The sequence below is a fragment of the Hemitrygon akajei genome, chromosome 3, assembly GCF_048418815.1.
Source record: "Hemitrygon akajei chromosome 3, sHemAka1.3, whole genome shotgun sequence".
NCBI lineage: Eukaryota > Metazoa > Chordata > Chondrichthyes > Myliobatiformes > Dasyatidae > Hemitrygon > Hemitrygon akajei.
The window spans coordinates 163200967-163224188 of record NC_133126.1 but is presented as its reverse complement, the minus strand read 5'-3'; the positions used below and the strand labels follow the sequence as shown (position 1 = coordinate 163224188).

Sequence of the window (23222 nt, the reverse complement as noted above, 5' to 3'; positions counted from 1 at the left end):
AAATAGAGAATCTGGGGAGTGAAAAAGGAAGCAGGAACAGTTGGGAGAACTGCCAAAAACATTGGTCATGACCACAACAAAAATTCAAAAGCATTCCAGGTATGAACTGCTGGGGAATACATCTCCAGCATCTTCACTTTACAAAGGACAATTCAGCCATGGACATCACTGCTAATTGCTGCCTTATATCTTCCAGCCTGCAGGAGGTGCTGTCTGTTATATTTCATAGCTTGCAATGCACCCTTAAGTAATGCCCTAAGTAAGGTTCTTACTGCTATGCTGTGGGGTATTTTTATTTCAGCAATTTTCTGCAAAAGCAGTGTGTCCTGTTAGTAAGAGTGTTTTGGCTTTGGCTAAAGTTAAGGAGCAGTTTTGTTCAATTTAGGAATGTTGTGTCAGCCAGTTGGGTTTGTCTTGGTATATGTTGTACCTTTCTGCCCATTGGGATGTGATGGAAGATTGGAAGGATCAGATTTCTGAAGGACAATGGTCTGGTTTGGGGTCTGTTGGCAGGAGCTGCGGATAAAATGCCTGCAGAATACCGCCCGAAGGAGAGACCCTGTTGCAAGAAGTGCTTTGTGCAGACGACTGTTTCCGAGAAGGAAGTGCCAGTACTCCTGAGTGAGCCAGTTCATTCGAAAGGGTCTTCAAGGGAAGTTCAAACTGTGGCTGGTGTCCTCCACACAGAATGTGGGCTCGGTGCGTGAATAATCAAAGCGATGCATCCCGACTACATCAGAAATTAGCTCCAACACACAAAAGTTTTGCATGATTCTTGTCATTAGTATGGCATCTTTCTGAATTATTAGGAACACTACACTCTCAATATCCAACTTCAAGAATGCAATTGCCATTAAATGGATGAAATTTGTCAGTAACATTTTAACCACATTATGTCTATCTATACTAGTCAAAAAAAAAACCCCATCGTCAAAATTCACTTTTCAGCATTAGGTCCTGGAAGGTCAGGGCACATCAATTTTGCATCAAAGTCGTGTTTAGAATGTTCTATTTCAGGTACTACCACCTTTTCAGGAGGAGTTCATCTAATATTTCTACCAGTTACTTTAAACCCAGGATCCCTGAGCTTGCCCCAATGCTACAGGAAACAGATCCTTGCTGTTTACTCCATTTTAGAGTCCTTATAATGCTTACACATGCTTCTGGGAGCACCTTGTAACAAACTGTCCAAAATCATTTTGGGCAAAAATCTGACATCCTCTTTGAGCAAAAGCTCAAAAATAACTATAACTAGTACAAAACAAAACTTTAAATCCATCCTTGATTTTGATGAGTGTTACTAGTTTCCTAAGGATAATATAGAATTCCCTCCCTAACCTCCCCCCCCCCCCCACCCAGATAGGGGAAAGAGGAAAATGTTTTTTTTCAAATCAACTGACCAGAACATTTCTAACTTCCAGCAAATACAATGTTTTCCTCTTCACTCCCAAATATATGGTCAGATTTTGAATAATTTTGCTCCATAAATTTAGGCCTAAATCATTAATATTTATTCCAAAAAGCCAGAAGCTGAGTATTGAACCCAGTGGAACTTCAGTGGTAAAAGTTTCCAATCACAATCATCAAGTATCTGTGCTTCTTGCCACAAAGTCAGTTTTGGGCTTAGCGTTCCATTCTCCTTTGAATCCTGGCACACAGCCTGCCACACAGGACTTGGCCAAAAGCCTTACTGAACACCAGGTAGATTGTGTCAAATACACTACCACCATTGATCTTCCTCGATATCTAGCATCGTTAAAATAGCATCAAGTTGGTCGGACACAGCTTTCCCTTACTAGAACAGATGCGAATTACCTTCACACTCTGGACAGCACTTGTGCTGTTGCTTTACAATTTTCTCACAGGTTAGAAGCGGACACTTCTCTCGTTGACACTTTGTGGACCCCTCCTGAAATTTTAAACACAATTAGTGGATTTTTGTCACAGCATTCCTAGCTCACAATGACATGCAGAATTCCCAATGTTGTCGCTTACTAATTGCTGTTAGTCTTGGCCCTATGGTAGCATTCTTGCCTCTGATTCAGGGGTTATGAGCTTAAATCCACACTAGAGATTTAAACATATAACCCTCTCACAGTTCAGAGCCAGAAGGGAATGCTGGGCTGTCAGAATCAAGTTAAGATTAAAACATGAAGTCCCTTCTACTCAGAGAGGACATAAATTACAATAAGGTTCAACCCAGGGGATCACAACCTGGGGTACATGGACCCCTTGGTTCATGGTAAGGCTCTGTCGCATAAAAGAGCTTGGGAACCCCTATGCCAATCAAAGAAATCTTTGTTAAGGCTTATCCTTCTGTCATCATCAGTAAAATGGCTTATCTAGTCCTTATCTCATTATTGTTGGAAGGATCTTCCTATGCATGAATTAGCTTCATGGACTTCCTAATATTACGAGAGTGACGTAATTTCAAACCGTTTCATAGAGACGTACAGCATGGAATCAGCTCCTTTGCCCCACTGACCAGCAACCACCCTTTTATATTAATCCCATTTTTATTCACACCACATTTATTAACCCCCCTCCCTGCAATTAATCTACATACTCAGAGCATTAGAGAAGAAAATGAACACGCAGAATAAACCCACACAGTCAGAGGGAGAATATGCAAACTTCAGACAGATATCACCTGAGGTCAGGATTGAACACAGGTGTGTCTGGCTGTGTGAGGCAGTGGCTCTCATAGCTGTGGCTTTGTGCCATCCGTTTTATTGACTTCTTGTTTTAAACCTGTATCAAATCTGAGCATTATGTTTTGACTATTTGATCAATTCATGCAATTAGAGGGTAATATTTAACTATTTTGTTTTTTCAATTAATTTATTTCCTTCCATTATATTGAAGATGATGCCTGCTAAAGCCAAGAGGAGGGAAAATATTCCTTCTCCAAAGCTTCTGCCAACATTGCTCTGAATCAGCTGGAGAGAGTCACAGATTTGGTTCAATTTGTAATAACCCCTCTCTTTTAGGCTAGGGGTTCAATCATCTGGGTTAAACCACCTCGCAATTCAAAAAGGTGAAGACAAACAGTAATCCTCCAATACAGCCCCATACTGTGCACTTGTGCTTTGATAAGCTGGTAGTTTCTAATGCAAGCAAAACAACAAAATCCAACAACAAGTTACATTATTAAACCACTACACATAAATCAAACTGAATATCTTAGAGCTAGAGTTTATTTTCTAACTTTGGCTGGACAAATTATAGCTTTGATAGCAGAATTTTGGTAATTCCTTAAGTACTAACTCCAACCTTTCAAGCAAAATGAGCATTTTGATGTGGTCTGTTTCTTAACGTTAAATAGAATACCTACATCACACCAGCAAGTAATGCATTTCATTTCCCCAAACGGAGGAACTTCAGGATGCCATTTATTATTGTTCATGTATATATGACGCCCAAATTTGCAGGGCCTGGGCCCATCAGCCTGCATCATGTCTGTGTGGTCAAAAGGGGCAATCTCTGTAACTGTGGTAAAAAAGCAAATTTCAGAAGCAAGTTCAGAGTATCAATCCACAACTATGCAAAGTCTATTTCTGACTTGTAATGTGCTTTGGATACTCTGGGGTACATTTTGATATTTTGCTGATGTTGCCCAACACTATTAATTAACCAATTGCCCATTTAGTATTCGCAAGTCAATTCCAACTAATTAATCTCCTACAATATATCAGTGACTACTCTTCAAAAGTCAGGAGATTTGGGACACTCCGAGGTAATAAAAGTGATCTAAAAGTATAAGATGTTTTCCTTTTTGTGAATGTACTACATTAAAAGGTTAAGTGATACAAATTACTAACCTGGACATTCTTTGCAACAGTTTGATGCATTCCTCCTAATGGGCTGGCTACAAGGCAGAGCTGGGCATTGAACCTTCTCACAATGAACCTCCCCAGTTGCCCCCTTTGAAACACAAGAAATATTTAATATTAATTCTTATACAGCCTATATCACACAACATATCAGGAACCTTCCTGCAATTCATAATTTTGCTCATTTTGGTTAAACTATTTCCCTTCTTGTCTAAATTTATGGAAGAAGAAACTCCACTTTGGTTGGTTCTTTTAAATATATGTGAGTATAATAGTAGATGGCTGTATCCCATTTGGACATTTGGCTCTTGTGATCCCAGTGAAATGAAATACGGGGAGCGGAGTAAAGCAGTGCCTGATATAAGCATTCATTCCAGACACTAAATGCTGGCAATGAAGTTAGGTGTTTTCCCCCTTAAAGACCCACCGTGTTTTCCCCTAACTCAGGCTTAATTGAAAAGCATGGACCTGCCAAGAATTACTTTATCCATCTTTTTAAAAATTGATAATACCTGTTCGCTGCCATTCCACATATCACACCTGATAGAAATTCAATTGTGAAATACACAAAAACATTATGTTCCTCCTCTGTAATTTGGACCCACTTAAATGGTAATGAATTTTAGAAACAGAGTGCTATACACAAATACTGACAAGTTACGTGTTCAGTGCTGGTAACTATGAATGAATTTCCTTCAGTTCCATCAACTCTTCCTAGAACTCATGATGTATCCCACCAGCTCATGGCTTTTACCTCTCCTCTATTTAACATCAAATTTTCCTTTAATCAATCACACTGCAAAGGACATTCTCGCTCACTTCAGGATTCTCCTCATTTCTGACATCCTTTGTTCAAATAACAATGCTTTTTCTTCACATGCAAACAGATTTCTCACATTGTTCCATGAATTTACAGCAGAAAGCCACTTGAAGGTCATTACATTCACTAAACAGAAAATATTCAAGTGAAAGTAATTTTTTTAACCACTTCTTCCTTAAAACATTATAACAATCAACAGAAAGAAAATTACCCATGAAAATTTTATCCAATTCATGAAAATAATCATACCCTTACATCTGATGAACAAGTTCCAAGCCCTGGGCCCTCTGTCCCTCCCTCTGCAAATGGATCCTTGACTTCCTCACTGGGAGACTGCAGTCTGCGTGGATCGGAAAGAACATCTCCACCTCACTGATAATCAACACTGGCGCACCTCAAGGATGCGTGCTTAGCCGACTGTTCCACTCCCTCTACACCCACGGCTGTAAGCAAGGCCAGCTCAAGAGCCATCTATAAATCTGCCAAAACACAACAATTGTTGGCAGATTTTCAGATGGTGATGTGGAGATGTACAGGAGTGAGACAGATCAGCTGGTTGAATGCTGTTGCAGCAGCAACAACACTTCCTGGAGGTCCAAGATCTGGATGCTCCACGACTGCTGGACTAAGTGTGTAAATGTAGGAGGGGACTATGTTGAAAAATAAATGTGCTAGGTTTACTAAAATTGACCCCTTCTACCTTAGGCCACGGACATATCAATCACCCCTCGTATGCTACCAAAGAGACTCAGATTTCTACAGATATACAGTGGAGAGCATTCTAACTAGTTACATCCCCATCTGGTATGGAGGGGCCACTGCACAGGATCAGGAAAAAACAGCAGAAATGTGTAAATTCAGCCAGCTCCATCTTGGGCACTAGCCTCCCCAGTATCAAGGACACCTTCAAAAAGGTGATCTCTTAATATCCATCATTGAAGACTCCCTTCACCTAGGACAAGCCCTCTTCTCATTGCTTCCATCGAGGAGGTGATACAGCAGTCTGAAGACACATTCAATGTTGCAGGAACAGTTTCTTCCCCTCCATCAGATTACTGAGTGGACAATAAACCTACGTGTGAACACTTTCTCAGCATTTTACTTACATTTTTTTCCTCACCACTTATTGAGATTTTTATATATACATTATATGCATACATAATGTACATATACATATATATACATACTCATTGTCATTTATAGATTATATTACTATGTATTGCTGCCACAAAATAACAAATTTCATGACATATGCCGGTGATGTTAAACCTAATTCTGATAATAGTCTAAAGAGTTTACTACCTTACAGCTGCAAACTGCACACTTCACATAACCAAACGGTGGTACAAATGGATGCCAGGTTGTCCCAGCAGGATGCCATTTCCTGTCCCCATCAAAGTAGCAGCCTGGAACATAATAAGAAGGATGGTTTATTAGAGTTACTTTATTTTCATTTGTTCTGTACATGGACATAGTGAAAATATAACTGATACTAACAGCCTATTATCCCTATAAAAACTTAGACAAATCTTTCTAGAAATTGTGCTGAAATTTCTAATATTCATTTCAAATTTCCCTTTTTTTTTACAAATTCTATAATTTCTTCCTGCAGATGTTTCATTGTTTGGATGAATTAGCATCCCATTTCAACCCTCGGCTGGCAAGAGTGAAATAGGAAAATATACGAGAGTAACTATAACTTTCCTTAGAGTCATGCTTCCTGGGATGACACGGCTAAGGATTCAAAGATAGGAAACTACACTCAAAGTATGTATTCTACAAATGAACAGCACTTGGGACAAGGGAGTGTTGCGACTTTCTGTTGCATATTAGTCTGGTCTTCTCACCGTGCCCGCGTGGGTTTCCTCCAGGTGCTTCGATTTCCTCCCACAGTCTAAAGATGTACTGGTTCTAGGTTCATTGGTCACTGTAAATTGCCCCGTGGTTAACCTCAGATTAAATCTGGGGTTGCTGGGCAGCTTGGCTCAAAGGGCCAGAAGGGCCTATTCCACACCCTATCTCACTAAATAACCACTCTTTGCAAAAAGTGGTTTCTTCTAAGTAATCATCAGAAAGACTTAGTTTTGGAAATTAGCAATGAAACTCTCAATATAGCGGAAAACAATATTGTTAAAAATGAGAAATTTTAGCAGATACAAAAATATGATAGTCCTCAAATGATCGCTGTGTTGGACACAACTCATGACACGTGGCAAGATGATTCAGTCCTGAATGTGGTAAATTGGATCAGCAAATTTGCTGATGATACAAAGATTGGAGGTGTAGTGGAGAGTGAGGAAGGTTTTCAAAGCTTGCAGAGGGATTTGGACCAGCTGGAAAAATGGGTTGAAAAATTGCAGATGGAGTTTAGTACAGACAAGTGTGAGGTATTGCACTTTAGAAGGAAAAACCAAGGTAGAACATACAAGGTAAATGGTAGGGCACTGAGGAGTGCAGTAGAACAGAGGGATCTGGGAATACAGATACAAAATTCCCTAAAAGTGGCATCACGGGTAGATAGGGTCATAAAGAGAGCTTTTGGTACATTGGCCTTTATAAATCAAAGTATTGAGTATAAGAGTTGGAATGTTATGGTGAGGTTGTATAAGGCATTGGTGAGGCCGAATTTAGAGTATTGTGTACAGCTTTGGTCATCGAATTACAAGAAGGATATTAATAAGGTTGAAAGAGTGTAGAGAAGGTTTACAAGGATGTTGCCGGGACTTGAGAAACTGAGTCACAGAGAAAGGTTGAATAGGTTAGTACTTTATTCCCTGGAGCATAGAAGAATGAGGGGAGATTTGATAGACGTATATAAAATTATGATGGGTATAGGTAGAGTGAATGTAAGCAGGCTTTTTCCACTGAGGCTAGGGGAGGAAAAAAACCAGAGGTCATGGGTTAAGGGTGAAGGGGAAAAAGTTTAAAGGGAACATTAGTGGGGGGGCTTCTTCACACAGGGAGTGGTGGGAGTGTGGAATGAGCTTCCAGATGAAGTGGTAAATGCGGGCTCACTTTTAACATTTAAGAAAAACTTGGACAGGTACATGGATGAGAGAATGTGGAGGGTCCAGGTGCAGGTCAGTTGGATTAGGCAGAAAAATGGTTTGGCACAGCCAAGAAGGGCCAAAAGGCCTGTTTCTGTGCTGTAATGTTCTATGGTTCTAATCATTGCCACACTTTAAGAAGACCTCAAAAAGCAGAATGGAAAATGCTGTCAATTTTTAGCAACTCCCAATACACATTTGCATCTTCTATTTGACTCGTATTAACAACTATGTTGATCAATGATTGAATCAAAATATAATCAACATCTTAAAGCATCAGTAATAATATCTACTTCACAAAGCAGAGGACTAAGGGGGAAATTTCTATCACTCTAATGTTTAATGTGCTTTTCAATAGTAGCTTTTATCTGAATTAAGGAACTTAAAGTTACCAACCCTCTCTACTTCTGATCTTCCAATGAGAACTGGTTCATGGTCCTCTCGTTTCCTTCTCCTGTAGTCAATAACCATCTCCTTGGTCTTTTTGACATTGAGTGAGAGGTTGTTGTGGCACCACTCAGCCAGCTTTTCAATTTCCCTCCTACGTGCTGATTCATCACCACCTTTGATTTGGCCAATATCTCACAGTTATAAGTGTAAAGTGAGTAGAGCAGGGGCTGAGCACAAGGCTTTGTGGTGCACCTGTGCTGATAGAGGTTGTGGAGGAGATGCTGTTGCCAATCTGAACTGATTAGTGTCTGCCAGTGAACAAATAGAGGGCCTAATTGCATAAGGGGGGGGGGGATTGATGCCAAGGTCTTGAAGCTTATTGATTAGTTTTGAGGAGATGATAGTATTGAAGGTCAAGCTATAGACAATAAAGAGCATCTTGATGTATGCAGCTTTGCTGTCCAAATGTTTCTGGGTTGAGTGAAGGGGCAATAAGATGGCATCTGCTGTGGACCTGTTGTGCCAGTAGGTAAACTGGGGTGGATCCAATTGGCTTCTCAGGCAGTTCATGTGTTTCATTGCCAACTTCTCAAAACACTTCATAACTGTGGAAGTAAGTGCTACTGGATGATATTGTCACTGAGGCAGCTTACCACATTTTTCTTAGGCACAGGTATGATTGAGGCCTGCCTGCTTGAAGCAGGTGGGTACCTCAGACGGCCAAAATGAGAGGCTTGTCAGATCTGAGGTACCATGATAAAACAAGTATGTAAGTGTCTTAGGGTGATCATGAGAAAGAATAGATAACAGGTAAGTGAGTTGGTGAAAGGATTGGTGGGATTGTCCAAAGACCTGGCATAGATTCAATGGCGGAATAGCATCCTTTAATGTCATGTGAAATTTAAAACAAAAAAAATCTCTGCAGTTTTCATCCAGAATAAAATCAGAAACAAATGTCAAAGAGACAAAGGAAATTACCAAAAGGAAATGAGGAAAATAATCTACCATGTCCATGCCAAATTTTTAAAATAAAACATTTCAACAGTCTAATTTCACTGTTCCCTATCTTTTCTGATTTCAAGCATTCATCTTCATATATACTGTACAATTTCCTCTAAATTGCCTGTCAGATTTCTGAGCAATACCTCAATAAATGTTAGGGGATGAAGTTTCCACTTTGAGTGCAGTCCAGTTTCCAACAGAAATTGCTCCAAAAATTTGAACAATTCTCTTCAATCTCATTTGCATATTGCCAAGAATCTAATTTTTGCTTCAAAAAATATTCCTTTAAATGTAGTAACATCATGAGATTTCAGTGAAAACGTGGCCATTCCAAAAATTAAATTAAATCATGGTGTCTATTTCTCACACGGCAGCGCAGCATGCTGATTGTATATTATTGGAAGCATATTTTTATAATATGTCTTGTAGTTATTGTTCCTTCATTGGGATACAGAAGTTGGTTTCATGGCAAAGGGTCCAAGAAATATTCAATCTTATTAACATGCTGTTGAAAATATCCAGATTAATTGCTGCTGCTTTGTTAGAGGCCATTCCATTTCAACTCCCAATCACCAATTCACATTTTTGTGTTGGGAGCTGCCACACTGCTTCTGAACAAGTGCTAAAGGTTTTAACATCTTTCCGTTATGCTGGACAAAATTTACACATTAATCCTCCTCAGTCTTTTCACCAGGTAAGCTCATACTGATAAGACTGTGCAGAAAAATTAAGCAGAAATTCCAGGTTTAAACATTTACATAACACCAATTCATGTATGATTATGTTAGCTAAAGCTTTATTTTGTCAATGAAAACGTACCTTCAGCCTGGACTGTTCCTGTTTTCTTTTCATCTTTTGCTTCGGTTTTATCTGTTCAAATTATAATTGAGCAAGGCATAAAGTAAATGATAGTTTCAGATGATTTTAATACAATTAAAAAAAGAATTCTACCAACATCACTTATGACTATTTGATGCATTGATATTTTTCTAAATATATTAATTGCATGTATCCAGTGCTGTATTTACTCAGAATGATGGGTTCTGACAGTTGCTGTTAATTGCTCGGCACATTGCTTCTTATTGATTAAAAACATACCTTGGCAAACAGGACAGCATTTATCTTCAACATGAACAATCTCTGTGCAGTTCAGAGGAAGACATATGATGGGGTCACATATTACAGTCCTTTTCTGAAACAGTAAAGAAATATGTCTAATATGAGTAAATCTGGCCATGCTGGGAAAAAAAATTGATAAAGTAAATCCAACTGAACCTTCGCTCAGTCAAGTTGGCTTTCATTTTGTCACCTGGCAACTACAGATGGAGCACTTCGGGTCATAATCTGGTGCCCACTGGGACTCATGGGCTCTGCGTTTCCCTTCAAAGTAACAAGAATTTGGATCTTTCTTCAACTCCTCTGAAGCAGGTACAACTTCCTCAAAAAGACCGTCTTCAAACTCCGGTTCCTTAGTTGTGACAAACCCTCTCGACTCACACTGGTTTGGAATCAGCACCTGAGGAAGATTACAGCTTTAATACAATTGAAAATGCTGGGACTACAGCAGGCAGCAGTCGCTAAATATGATGGATATTTATTTAAACAAATGCTTGATGCTCGTAGTTTCATTCACCATGAAACAGATGCTGTAACCTACCAACTCTGTGCTGGCTATCAAATACATACCTTGTCATTTTCCAAAACTCAGCTTATGGCCACCTGTGTCATTGAATTTCAAGTGCTCTTTTAAACACTTCTTAACTATGAGAGTATGTCACTCCACCACCCCTTTAGGCAGAAATTCCAGATTTCAACCACCTTCTATTCTTCATAATAATTTTTCATAAGTTCTCTCCTGACCCATATCTGGCTATAGATACCTCTGCTAGGGGTAAAGTTTCTCACTACCTAACCCGTTCATGCCCCTAATGAGTTTGCTTACCCAAATCGGGTCCTACCTCAACTTCCCCAATCTCTGGAAAACAGACTTGCCCTTTCACTGAGAAGTGAGTAGAGCCTGTTGGGACTTGTCTATGGAGCGGGAGATTGTGCGCCCAACTTCAGCTCCTGACTGACAAGGTCAATGACCCGGAGCTGAAGATGGATGTACTCGGGACCAAAACCTCACTGAGACGATCACACTCAGAGTGCCGGCTTCAGACAGTGGATAGGCAACCACACAGAGAACTAGGGGCATAAGCAGTCAGTGTAAGGATCCCCTGTGGTGATTCACCTCACCCCTGTGGATATTGCTAGTTCGATGACCATACAGGGCACAGCAGCAGCAGCCAGCGCCCAGCTCTGAAACCCAGAAGAGAAAGGCAAAGTCAGGCAGAATGATAGTGATAGGAACTCAGTAGTTAGAGGGACGGACAGCAGGTTCTGTGGCCACAGAAGAGAAGCCAGGATGGTGTGCTGCCTCCCAGGTGCTAGGGTGCAGGATGCCTCGGAGTAGCTGCAGAAGATTCTCCAGATGGCAGCTGAGCAGCCAGAGTTTGTGATACACGTAGGCACCAATGACATGGGTAGAAAGGGGGTCGAGGTCCTGTGCAGTGAGTGTAGGGAGCTAGGGAAGAGGATGAAGAGCGGGACCTCCCAGTACATGTGCTAATCAAAGCAGGAATAGGATGATAGCACAGATGAATGAGTGGCTGAAGAAGTGGTGCAGTGGGCAGGGTTTCAGATTTCTGTATCACTGGGATCTCTTCTGCAGAAGGTATGACCTGTACAGACAGTATGGCTTATACCTGAACCCAAGGAGGACCAATATCCTTGCAGGCAGGTTTGCTAAAGCTGTTGGCAAATGTCCATACTAATTTGTCAGGGGAATGGGAACTAGAGAGATTGGGCTGAAGATGGACAAGTCAATGTAGTGAAGAAGGGCAGACAAATGATAGGGAAAAATAGCAGCTAATGGGATGAGCCAAGGCCAAAATTAAAGTATAATAAACTTAGGACTGAAGGTGTTATATTTGAATGCACACAATATATGGAATAAGGTAGATGATCTTGTAGCATTGTTATAGATTGGCAGAAATGGTGTTGTGGGCATCCCTGAGTCATGGCTGAAAGAAGATTTTAGTTGGAAGCTTAATATCCAAGGTATCAATAGGATAGGCAGGTATGCAGAGAAGGTAGAGTGGGGCTGTTAGTAATAAATAATATCCCTAGAAAGATGTGACATAGGTTCGGATGATGTAGAATCATTGTGGATAGAGTTAATAAACTGTAAGGGTGAATAGATCCTGATGGTAATTATATACTAGCCCCTGAACAGCAGCTAGGATGTGATATAAATTTCAACTCTAAACATAAAAGCATGTAATAAGGGTAATGTAATGATAGTCATGAGTGATTTCAATATGCAGGTAGACTGGGAAAATTAGGTTGGTGCTGGATCCAAAAGGGAGGGTACAAAAAAGCTGGACGAACTCAGCAGGTCGGGCAGCATCCGTTGAAAGAAGCAGTCAATGTTTCAGGTCAAGACCCTTTGTCAGTCCTCAGCCCGAAACGTCGACAGTGCTTCTCCTTATAGTTGCTGCCTGGCCTGCTGTGTTCCACCAGCATTTCGCGTGTGTTGTTTGAATTTCCAGCATCTGCAGATTTCCTCGTGTTTGCTCTAAAAAAAGCATGGATAGGAGATTGGGTGATTGGCAGGAGGCAAAGAGTTGGAAGAAAGTGGTCCTTTCTGATTGATTGGCTACCTAGTAGGACCACTTCTTTCAAGTTCAAGTTTAATTGTCATTCAATCATACACAAATACCCAGGAATACTGCCAAACAAAACAGTGTTACTTCACTGCAAAGCTGCAAAACAAAGTACCAACAGTCACACGCAGCACAAGGTACATATTGGTTTATACAAGATACCAACCCTGAGAGATCAGTAAAATACAGTCACACAGAAATAATGTAATTCAAGTCCATGAGTCCATGAATGTTGCAGCAGTCTGCAGTTGACCACAGTACCAAGCCAAACAAACACTAGGGGGCAGCACTGACTCCAGCGTGGATGTCGCGCCACACCACCTCCGGTGGAACACACCGGCTCCTACACCCGTCTCCTGGGATTGTCAGACTGCGTTCCACATTACATGCCAATGATTTGAATAATGAATTGATGGATTTGAGGCCAAGTTTGCAGACAATACAAAGATCGGTAGAGGGGCAGGTAGCGCTGAGGAAGCAGGGAGGCTACAGAAAGATTGGGGAGAATGAGCAATTAGAAAGAAGTGGCAAATGGAATACAGTGTGGGGAGGTGTACGCTCATGCACTTTGGTAGAGGAAATAAAGGTGTAGACTATTTTCCAAACAGGAAGAAGATTTTTTTAAAAATCAGAGGTCCTTGTGCAGGAATCCCTAAAGGTTAACTTGCAGGTTGAGTCAGACGTAAGGAAGGCAAATGCAATGTTTGCATTCAATTCAAAAGGACTAGAATATAACAGCAAGGATGTGACGCTGAGTCTTTATAGAGCATTGATCAGACCACCCTGAGAGTATTGTGAGCAGTTTTGGGCCCCTTATCTAAGAAAGGATAAGCTGACAGTGGAGAGGGTCCAGAGCAAGTGCACAAGAATGATTCTGGGAATGAAAGGGTTATTGTGTGATGTTACACTTGATGGCTCTGGGCCTGTACTCACTGGAGTTTAGTAGAATGGGGGGGGGGGGTTATCTCAGTGAAACCTATTGAACACTGAAAGGGCTAGATAGATTGGATCTGAAGAGGATATTTCCTATAGTGAGTAAATAGCCTCAGAATAGAGAGGTGTCCATTAAAATGGAGATGAGAAGGAACTTCTTTAAACAGAGGGCGGTGGATCTGTGGAACTCATTACCACGGAAGGCTCTGGAGGGAAGCCATTGAGTAGTTTTAAAGTGGAGGTTGATAGGTTCTTGGTAGGTCAGGATGTCAAAGGCTACAGGGAGAAGGCAGGAGAATGGGGGCTGACAGGGATAATAAATCAGTCACGATGAAATGGCAAAGCAGACACGATGAGCTGGGTGGTCTAATGCTGCTCCTATGTGTCATGGTGTTATGGTCTTTTCATTCTCATCTCAGAGCTGAAATGCTCCAAGCAAGCAGTAGCTTAACATTCCTCTGCCCTCTCTATCTCTCTAGTGCAATTATATGCATCCTGTGATATGGTGACCAGGAATAAACATGTCTTTCCAGCTATGGCCTAACCAATTCCTGTTATGGTTGAATCATACCCACCTTGCTCTTACCTCTGTGTCCCAATTAGTGAACACAAGAATCTTGCATGTCTTCTTAACTACCTTTATACCTTCAGCTGTTTTGGACATGTATGCCAAGCTCCCTCTGCTCTGCACTACTTCCAAGGGTTCCATCATTCGTTATATACTCTAGCTGTTGTTGACCCTCTCAGTAGGTATCAGCTCACATTTATCAGGATTTGCTGTTATTCTCTCCTCCTAACCAGTTCATTAATATCATTTTGTAACCATGCTGAAAGATTGCTTCCAATTGTAGCACATTGGTACATACCGGTCCTCGTATTTCTCCTCTAGGATTAAGTTTTGTGGTAACTTGAATAAATGCCGTTCCTCTATTAAGATGCCGCAGGAGATCACTACTAATATCCTTCAATATTCCTTGAGCCTAAAAGACCAATACGAAGTAAGTTCTTTTAGCTGTATGTAAAAATCAAAATTATCATACATTCCTTAAATTGTTTTTGATTTGCTTAAATGCATTGGTACTGGATTTTAAAAATACCAATAATTAACTTTGCAATGAGGTGGTCACGTTTCTGTCGAAGTCCTGATCTGCAATGGCACTCAAACTGCTTTTATTTTATGGCAGATGAGTTCCTGTTCCTGGAGCTTGCCGGCTGACCATTTTCCGACATTCTCCAGGCATGGCTTGGAAGATGGCACCTCCAGGGTGCGGCCTGGTGGACAATTGATCCCAGGCCGGTGTTCCTGACCGAGGCGTTATGGTAGATGGAACATCAGGATGTTGCTGCGGCAGATGTATGGACAGAGGTCTCTGTAATTGAGCAAATTCCTCTCCCTCTCCCTCTCTCTCTCTCTTGTGGGGGTGGGGAGAAGAGTTTGCTGCCAACTCTAGAGTTAGGAATCTCAAAATCAAACAATGACGCGGCAGACTGGTATCATGACAGTGACCGTCAGTCTCCTGTTTTGCTGTGAAAATAAAGGTATTGTCTTCCACCAGAGGTTTGGTTTCAAAAACATCTGCAGACCAGAATCAGTTAGGATTCTGCACGTGAGACCTGACATGGAAAATGTGGAGATTTTCTTGGGCATATGCATTGAATTTCTTTTTATGAAATAAAGTATTTAATTTTGTAAGAAGCCCACTTAGGGAGAAGTTGACAGGTTGTAATTTAGCATGGATGACTGTGAATTCCAATCTATTCTCACTCAGCATCTGCTCCTGAGAACTTTAAGTCTATTAGAATCCAGAGCTGGAACCCCAGCTGATTCCCCATGAACATTCTGTCAGTAATAGCATTCTAATGGCTGCCCAACTGAGATCAGATAATTCAGAGCAGATCATGAATCCAGGGAAGAGTTTGGCATGTTGGTTACACATTTAGTGAGTATGTTGTCAATAAATAACTTTCTGAAGTTGATGTCATGAAAATGTTGCCTTGGGTCAAATTCTCCCCATCCATATGTTTGAAGTGATTTTGATTTTTTTTTAAAAAATGCTATTTAAACAAAATATTACCTCAGATCCATAAAACCCTTTAAGGAGCCGCTTATGTTCACCACTGTTCTCATCCATTTCCCCAATCTCAGCAAATCCATGGAGATGTGCGTTAATGGTAATGTCTTCAGTTTTACTCAGCCCAGCCACAAGTATCTCATAGTGTAGGTGGCAGTGTTCATCCAAAGACATCCAAGCATGCCCTGCTGAGCCAGTCTTTACAGGGGGTACCACAAACTGTCCAGCTAATGGGATTGGCAGATCTGTAGAGAAGAGGTTGTTTGTACTAGTATTGAAGAGCTTCTTCACCAACAGACATTTTACACGTGGCCCGCTTTAATAGCTAAAAACAACTTTTGCAATCAGAACAGGATTCCATAAAATGAGGGGCCGAATAAAATAAAAGCAGAAAACGCCACCGAAGTACCACAGGTTAATCGGCAACTGAAAAGAGGAACACAGATAATGTTTCTAGACTGAAGTGACCTCAGTCAGAACTGAGGGCCAAGAAAATGACCCACAGAATCATATCAAATCTGATTAAGAGTTTTGTTCAATGTGCAAATCTGTCCTGTTTGGGTGTTGATGGACACATTATGTATTCCATTAAAATTTTGAGTAGGAAAGGTCAGTGATTTGTCTGAAGCTCCCATCTGGTTCTTTTCTGCGAATCAGTGATCCTGAAACATACTTCCAAGAAAAACACCATCTAATCCTTCCTTAAACCTGTTGGATTCTGCTATTGCAGCTCTTTCTATTTTACATTTCTAATCCCATTCAAATGGGAAAAAAGGCTTTAAATAAATTCCTTATTTTCCGTGACACTCCTAGCTTTGAGGCATGTTTTAAAGTGTTTTTACTTAAAAGAAATTCTTTTCAGGTAGTAGTTAATTCTTAACTATTAAAAATTAAGTAGATCAGAAATCATTCACTTGCTCTAAAATTCTCAGAAAAGTAAAGTATCAGGATAGAGAATCACACAGGACAATCTGTAGATGCTGGAAATCCAAAGCATCACACACAAAATACTGGAGGAACTCAGCAGGCCAGGCAGTTTCTGTGGGAAAAAAAAGTAAACAGTTGACATTTTGGCCTGAGACCCTTCTTCAGGATAGACAACCTTTTCTCACAACGTTATCTTATAAATTCTGAAATCCATCTTGCAGCTTCCATTTGAGACTATTTAAATCCTTTATAGTCTGATTGAGGAATCTGAACTGAACACGACTCCAATTAATGCCCTGATGAAGGGTCTCGGCCTGAAACGTTGACAGTGCTTCTCCTTATAGATGCTGCCTGGCCTGCTGTGTTCCACCAGCACTTTGTGTGTGTTGTTTGAATTTCCAGCATCTGCAGATTTCCTCGTGTTTACTCCAATTATACAGTTAGATTGTCAGATGCAACTCCAAAATCATCCTCTCTGGTTTCAAAGGTCTCCCACTGTAAGCTGAATGAATTGTGTCATGTGTTTTCTGACTACTTGGGAATGATAGAAATGATGAATAAATGCTATCTTTGTCTGTATTAAAAGTACCAGCCAAATATGTTGATAATATTATTGTGACTCTAATAACCTACACAACAAAGCCCCACTCTTTCCCGGTCTGTTATTTGAAATGCATTACCACTTGCAATACAATTCAATTTTTTCACTATTTTCAGTCTCCTAGTTGGACATTTACTTATGTTGCCCTCCTACTGCACTTTCCTGGTTACTTACCTCCCCTGTCCAGATCTTTTGGATCATTACTCTCTGATTCATTGCATTGGTTACACCTCTAGATTCCATGAAATAAACCTAGTCAATAGACTATCCTTCAGACACCTACTAATATCATAGCCAACAAAAGGAAGAGCAAGAATTCACTGGGCTCTGGCAACTATTTATTAAACTCTATGTCTTTCTTCCCAGATATTGCCTGAACTGCTGAGAATTTACAACATTATTTGCTTTTACTTCATATTTCCAGAATCTACATTTTGTAGTGTATTTTTTGGTTGCTTCTATTATAGAAGATAAAACTGAGCTCATAAAACCTCTGAATTTGAGTAGAAAACATCATTTCTGGAGTTCCTAATTGAACTGAAGTATTGTACTGAATGATAACTTAAATGGGTATTGTTCTCAGGTAAACAGTCGATGACATAATTATTTTCTTTACCGTAGTATCTTGCTTGAAGGCCACTATAGAGTAAAGAACTGATTTGTCCTCTCAGTTCCCCCTCTTCATACTCCTTTGTTGCAACATTGATGAAGAGCTCATTCTGTAATAGCATATGAACGTCCCTGGCATTTAGACTGTTGCTAATTCCAGTTGCCTAAAATTACAAACAAACCATTTGGGGTTTAAAACACAGACAGCTACTTGTTGAATACTCAGCAATTTACCTTTTCAGAAAGAGATACAAACACGGTACTTACAAAATTATTCCTGTAGTCCGAAGTTAAATCGTGTAAAATATTCCGTCTGTGCCTGCGTCGAGGCTTTGTTTCAATTGTGAGCCCTATGACTTCACTGGCAGTGCCAGCTACTTGTACCTGTAACATAACATTCATTTGCCAGAGGTGTTACCCAACAATGCGTGCCATTGATAATAATCAAATATTTGAAATCCTCTGCAATTATAATTGAAGGTTAATCATATGCATATATTTTCTGGTATTAAACAATGCCGATAATATTCTATAGAAGAAAGTATCTGTGTTATTAGAATGTATTTTGTGCACACGGTTACAGAATAATATGGAATAAAACTTTTACCTGAAATTCGAGAGTCCCATTGTCATGTAAAGTAAATTTTGCTGAACCAACGGCACCAGTTTTAGTGGCCGTGAGAGCATTTCCACCTGAGAGTACACTCTGAATAGCTAATAGAAGGGGGAAAAACAGCATTAAACCATGTTAAATATACTAAATCAAACTGGATTACATACATCAGTGCTTTGCTTCATTATTATTTAAGAAATCAGTGGGATTTTGAGATTCCTAAAAGAGTGTCAACATTAAAACCACCTTATTATGAACCAATGAGAGTTGCATCTTGGTGAGTGAAGACTGATCATTCGAATTTTTGCTCTGTTAGCCATGACCCCCTTTCTTAAACAATTCAGTTCAAGTATATCCAGAAACCTGGCCAAATTCTCAACATTCCCAGTTGGAGAGCACATAATTCTGAATGCCAATAAAATCCACAATGAAGCTCAAAGGTTTATGTTGGAACATCAGCGAGACCTGATGCAGATTGGGGGACCGCTTCGTCAAGCACCTCTGCTCCCCCATCCGTCACAATAGACAGGACCTCCCGGATGCCACCCACTTCAACTCTGCCTCTCATTCCCATCTATATATGTCCATACATGGCCTCCTCTACTGCCATGATGAGGCCAAACTCAGGTTGGAGGAGCAACACCTCATCTACCATCTGGGTAGCCTCCAGCTTGGTGGTATGAACATTGAATTCTCCAATTTCTGGTAATTCCCTGCCTCTCCCCCTCCCCCTCCCCCCATCCTAGGTCCCTCTCTGCCCCTCTCCCCTTTCAACTTTCTGCTCCTTTATCTCTACAGTTCTTTCATGCTTATCCCCTCCCCCCTTTATCCTTCCTCTGATTGGTTCTCCACCTGGCACCTCTAGCCCTTCCCCCTCCCCTATCTCTATTACTGGGCTTCGGCCCTCTCTCCCCCCCCCCCCCCCCATTGCTGATGAAGGGTCTCGGCCCAAAATGTTGGCTACTCTTTTCGCACAGATACTGCCTGACCTGCAGAGTTCTTCCAGTGTTGTGTACGTATTCTTATGTTGGAACTAGTAGTCACAAGATTGTTCGTCCACAAAACTACAGTTATGACATCTATATTGTAATTCATGAGCAATAAAATGTATTATATGAAGAATATCATATACAGTAAGTGTAGTGATTTTTTCTCACTGGCACTTTCCCTTGTGCATTTTGCATAGTTTAAGGCATGTCTTATTGATGCATCATTGTGTATGTGATGTTATAGGAAGGACTAACTAATTGCCTGAAAATAAGTTCATCTCACATTAATTAAGTGATAAATATTTAGAAAAATGTTTACTCTTGAATGCATGACAAGTAAGTAAAATTTAGTGTGATTCAAATTGGGAAAGAGCTAATGCTGTAAGAATAGTATGAAATCCTAACACTGTGAAAATTGTTAGCAAAATCAGAGGTAACTGAACGGGTGCTCAGCACATCACTGGGACACAACTACCGGACTTGGAGACAATCTATAGCTTTCGATGCCAACGGTGGGCTCGTAACGTCATTAAAGACCCATCCCATCCCAGACACTGCCTGTTCAGACTCCTGTCATCTGGTAGGAGATACGGAAACATCTTAGCTAAGACAGAAAGACTGAAAAAGTGCTTCTTTCTGAGGGCTGTTGTGCAGCTGAATAATGCTACACACTGGTTTGCCAGTGGCCTTTTAGTGTTTGAGACGAACGAAGTCACGTTGCATGTACTGTAAATATGGGAATTTCTATTTTTTAAAGGGAGAGCCATACCTCATGCATTGTTAAGTATCTGTTTTCCATGGACTGGAGTAGCACTGCAATCTTGGTGTCCTGAGCAATGATAATAAAGTTCTATTCTATTCTATTTCCTTTCATTTAATAAGGACCTGGTCTGGAAGGTTGGATCCCATGGAAGGCAGGGAGAGCTAGTTAGATGGATTCAAAATTTGTTTGATGGTAGGAAGCAGAGGAAGATAGTTGAAGGTTGCTTCTCAGAATGAAGGACCATGACTAGTCTTGGGGTCAGTTAGGCTTGATCAATAAGTTTGAAGATGACATGAAATTAAGAGTTGCTGTTAATAGTGAAGAAAGTTGTCACAGATTACAGGGGGATCTTGATCAGTTAGGGATGCGGCCGAAGGGTGGCAAATGGATTTCAATACAGATAAGTGCGAGGTGATACATTTTGGAAAGTCAAAGCAACAAAGAACTTCTACTCTGAATGGTAGAGCAATAGGGAGCCTAATGGAACAGAGGGATGTAGAAATCATTGTGCATAGTTCATTGACACCAAAGGTGGACAGGATGGCAGAGGAGGTGTGTAGCCCACTGACCTTCATCAGTCTGAGCACTGAATATAGGAATTGAGCCATTATGTTGTGGTTGTAGGAGTCCGTGGTAAGTCTGCACTTGGGGTTCTGCGTATAGTTTTGTTCACTCTGTTATAGGAAAGACCTGAAAAGATTTCTCAGCATTTTACCAAGACTCAGGTGCCTGAGTTATAAGGATAGGTGTTTATTCCCTGAAATGTAGGAGAATAAGGAGCAACCTTATAGGACATTTTCAAGTTATAAGAGACATAGATTAGATGGATAGTAACAGTATTTTCCCCGGGTAGGGGAGTCCAAAACAAGATGGTATTGATTTAGGGTGAGCAAGGAAAGACTTAAAAGGGACCTGGTGAGGGGCAACTTGTGCAGGGGGTGGGGGTGAGTATATGGAACAAGTTACCAGAGGAAGTGGTTGAGGCAGGTAAAGTAATATCATTTAAGTATTGGAGAGCCTTGGGCACTTGGGTAGTTACATATAAGAGCAGGACTTGGAGAAATATGGACCATATAAAGGAAATTGGGATTGGATGGGTGGGTGGTGTGGAGGGTATGGATTCATTGTTCCAAAGGTCCTATTTCAGTGCTAAACTGCTCTACAACTCTAAGACAGCATATAGCTTTGCTTACTTTCTTTTAAATGCTTTTATTACAATACCACTGTAAAGTTTTCTTTTTCGGAGGTATTCTGGCAGAAAAATCTGGCTCTCAAATTTATGCTCTCTTGTGAGGCAAACGTGTCATGCTTTGCTGAATCTAATTGGGATAGATGCCAGGAATTATTGCTTATTCAGTCCTTTGGAACAAATTCCTGCACGACATGGTGGGTGTCCATTTATTATGGTTCTTTAAAAAGGAACTTGAGCAGTTCCTGAAAGAAGAGGACATCGCAAATTACATTATAATATGCCAGTGGCTATCAGGATCTCCTAAAGTTTCCCTGACTTCCTCCAGGGATTGAAGCAGAATTTTCCAGAGTTTTGTTAAATTAATCACAGGTTTTATTCTTGTGTTACCTTGTGCACCAACTAACATCCCCACTCTTCACCCAGGAGAGGAATGGGGATGATAGTTGGTTCCCAGGATCGTGTTATATTGAGTTACAACACAGTCCAGTAGATTGTGTTATTGTGATAACACCATCTGCTGGACAAAATGACTTTGATGCCTTGATGGTATTTTCCTGTTGATTCTTTGAGATCGCTGTGTGCATGTTGACTCCAAATTGTCCCTCAACATTTAACATCAGTGCAAAGCTTCAAAACCTTGTGCACATGTCATATAAACAGCAGACAATGATAAAGGGGTTCTCTTGTTTACTGTAAAGTGCCAGAAGCTTTAAGCAAAACAGCGTAAAGTATATTTACCCCATGGTTTCCATGGTTACTCAGCCGAGCTGCAGTTTCAGAACTCTTGCAGTAATTCACCCCCGTCCCTCCATGTTCCTAATTACTTAAGTTTTCCACTTACTATCACATGTTTTCTTGGCTGTGACAATTCCAGAAATACGATTTGGTTTTCTGCCTTCAGTTTCCAGAGAAATTTCCAATTGGCCATGTGAAAGCAGGAACATCTCCTTGTTACTGAGGTCAGTCACCACTTCAGCAAAATTGGAGTCCTGGGCAAAGAGGAGAAGCATTTCTCTCAGTATAATATAAAGTTATAACATCAGAGTACTTTGGATTTTATTATTCAATGGAATCAACTTTGAGTGTTAATAAAGTACAGAGTGTGATGGCACGGTAGAATTAATTAGATTCCACATTTCCGGATTAATGATCTGCAGATGTGAGTTCAAATCCCATGAATACATTTGTGTGAATTTAAAGTAATTTTAAAAATCTGAAATTCAAAGCTAGTATTAGGAGTGGTGAGAATGAAACAACTGGACTGTTGTAAAAACCCATATGGTTCATTAATAGCCCCCACTGGACCTACAACAGGGCAGTTGACTCTTAATTGACCTCTGAGCTTGTCTCAGTAGATACTCGACTTGGGGATTCGAAAGGACAACAAATATTGGCCTTGCCAATGACATCTAGATCTCATATATGAACAAAAAATATGTGGTCCAATAAAACTTCATCCTAAAAAATAATATTTGTAATTAAAGTGCAGTTGCAATCTAGACCAGATTCAAAATCAGGTGAAGTTTTGGGTTACAGAATTTGGATAATAATTAAAACTGTGAGAACAGTAATAAAAATTGAACTAGTGATGTGTTCACATGTTCCCATGTGAATTCTGGTACAAGGCAAAGTTTCCAAAGTATTGTGAGGCTTGGCAGAGTATTTCTAATTCCTTCATCCATGCCTTGTGTGTTTGGTGTTTAAAACCTGTTGCAGTGTAAAGT

At 40.4% G+C, this 23222-nt stretch overlaps 1 protein-coding gene across 1 annotated transcript in view; it reads right to left on the bottom strand.

Moving 5' to 3' along the window:
• Positions 1-23222, bottom strand: part of chrd (chordin) — a 39010-nt gene that overhangs the window by 2195 nt on the left and 13593 nt on the right. Inside the window, exons 10-22 of the mRNA XM_073039020.1 lie at positions 22340-22487; positions 18549-18655; positions 18209-18325; positions 17949-18105; positions 15808-16049; positions 14599-14712; positions 10402-10608; positions 10191-10284; positions 9912-9962; positions 5956-6059; positions 3822-3924; positions 3335-3489; positions 1816-1909 (exon numbers count right to left, since the gene is read on the bottom strand). Coding sequence (XP_072895121.1) covers positions 1816-1909; positions 3335-3489; positions 3822-3924; positions 5956-6059; positions 9912-9962; positions 10191-10284; positions 10402-10608; positions 14599-14712; positions 15808-16049; positions 17949-18105; positions 18209-18325; positions 18549-18655; positions 22340-22487 — 1693 coding nt within the window. The remainder of the gene's footprint in view (positions 1-1815; positions 1910-3334; positions 3490-3821; positions 3925-5955; positions 6060-9911; positions 9963-10190; positions 10285-10401; positions 10609-14598; positions 14713-15807; positions 16050-17948; positions 18106-18208; positions 18326-18548; positions 18656-22339; positions 22488-23222) is intronic.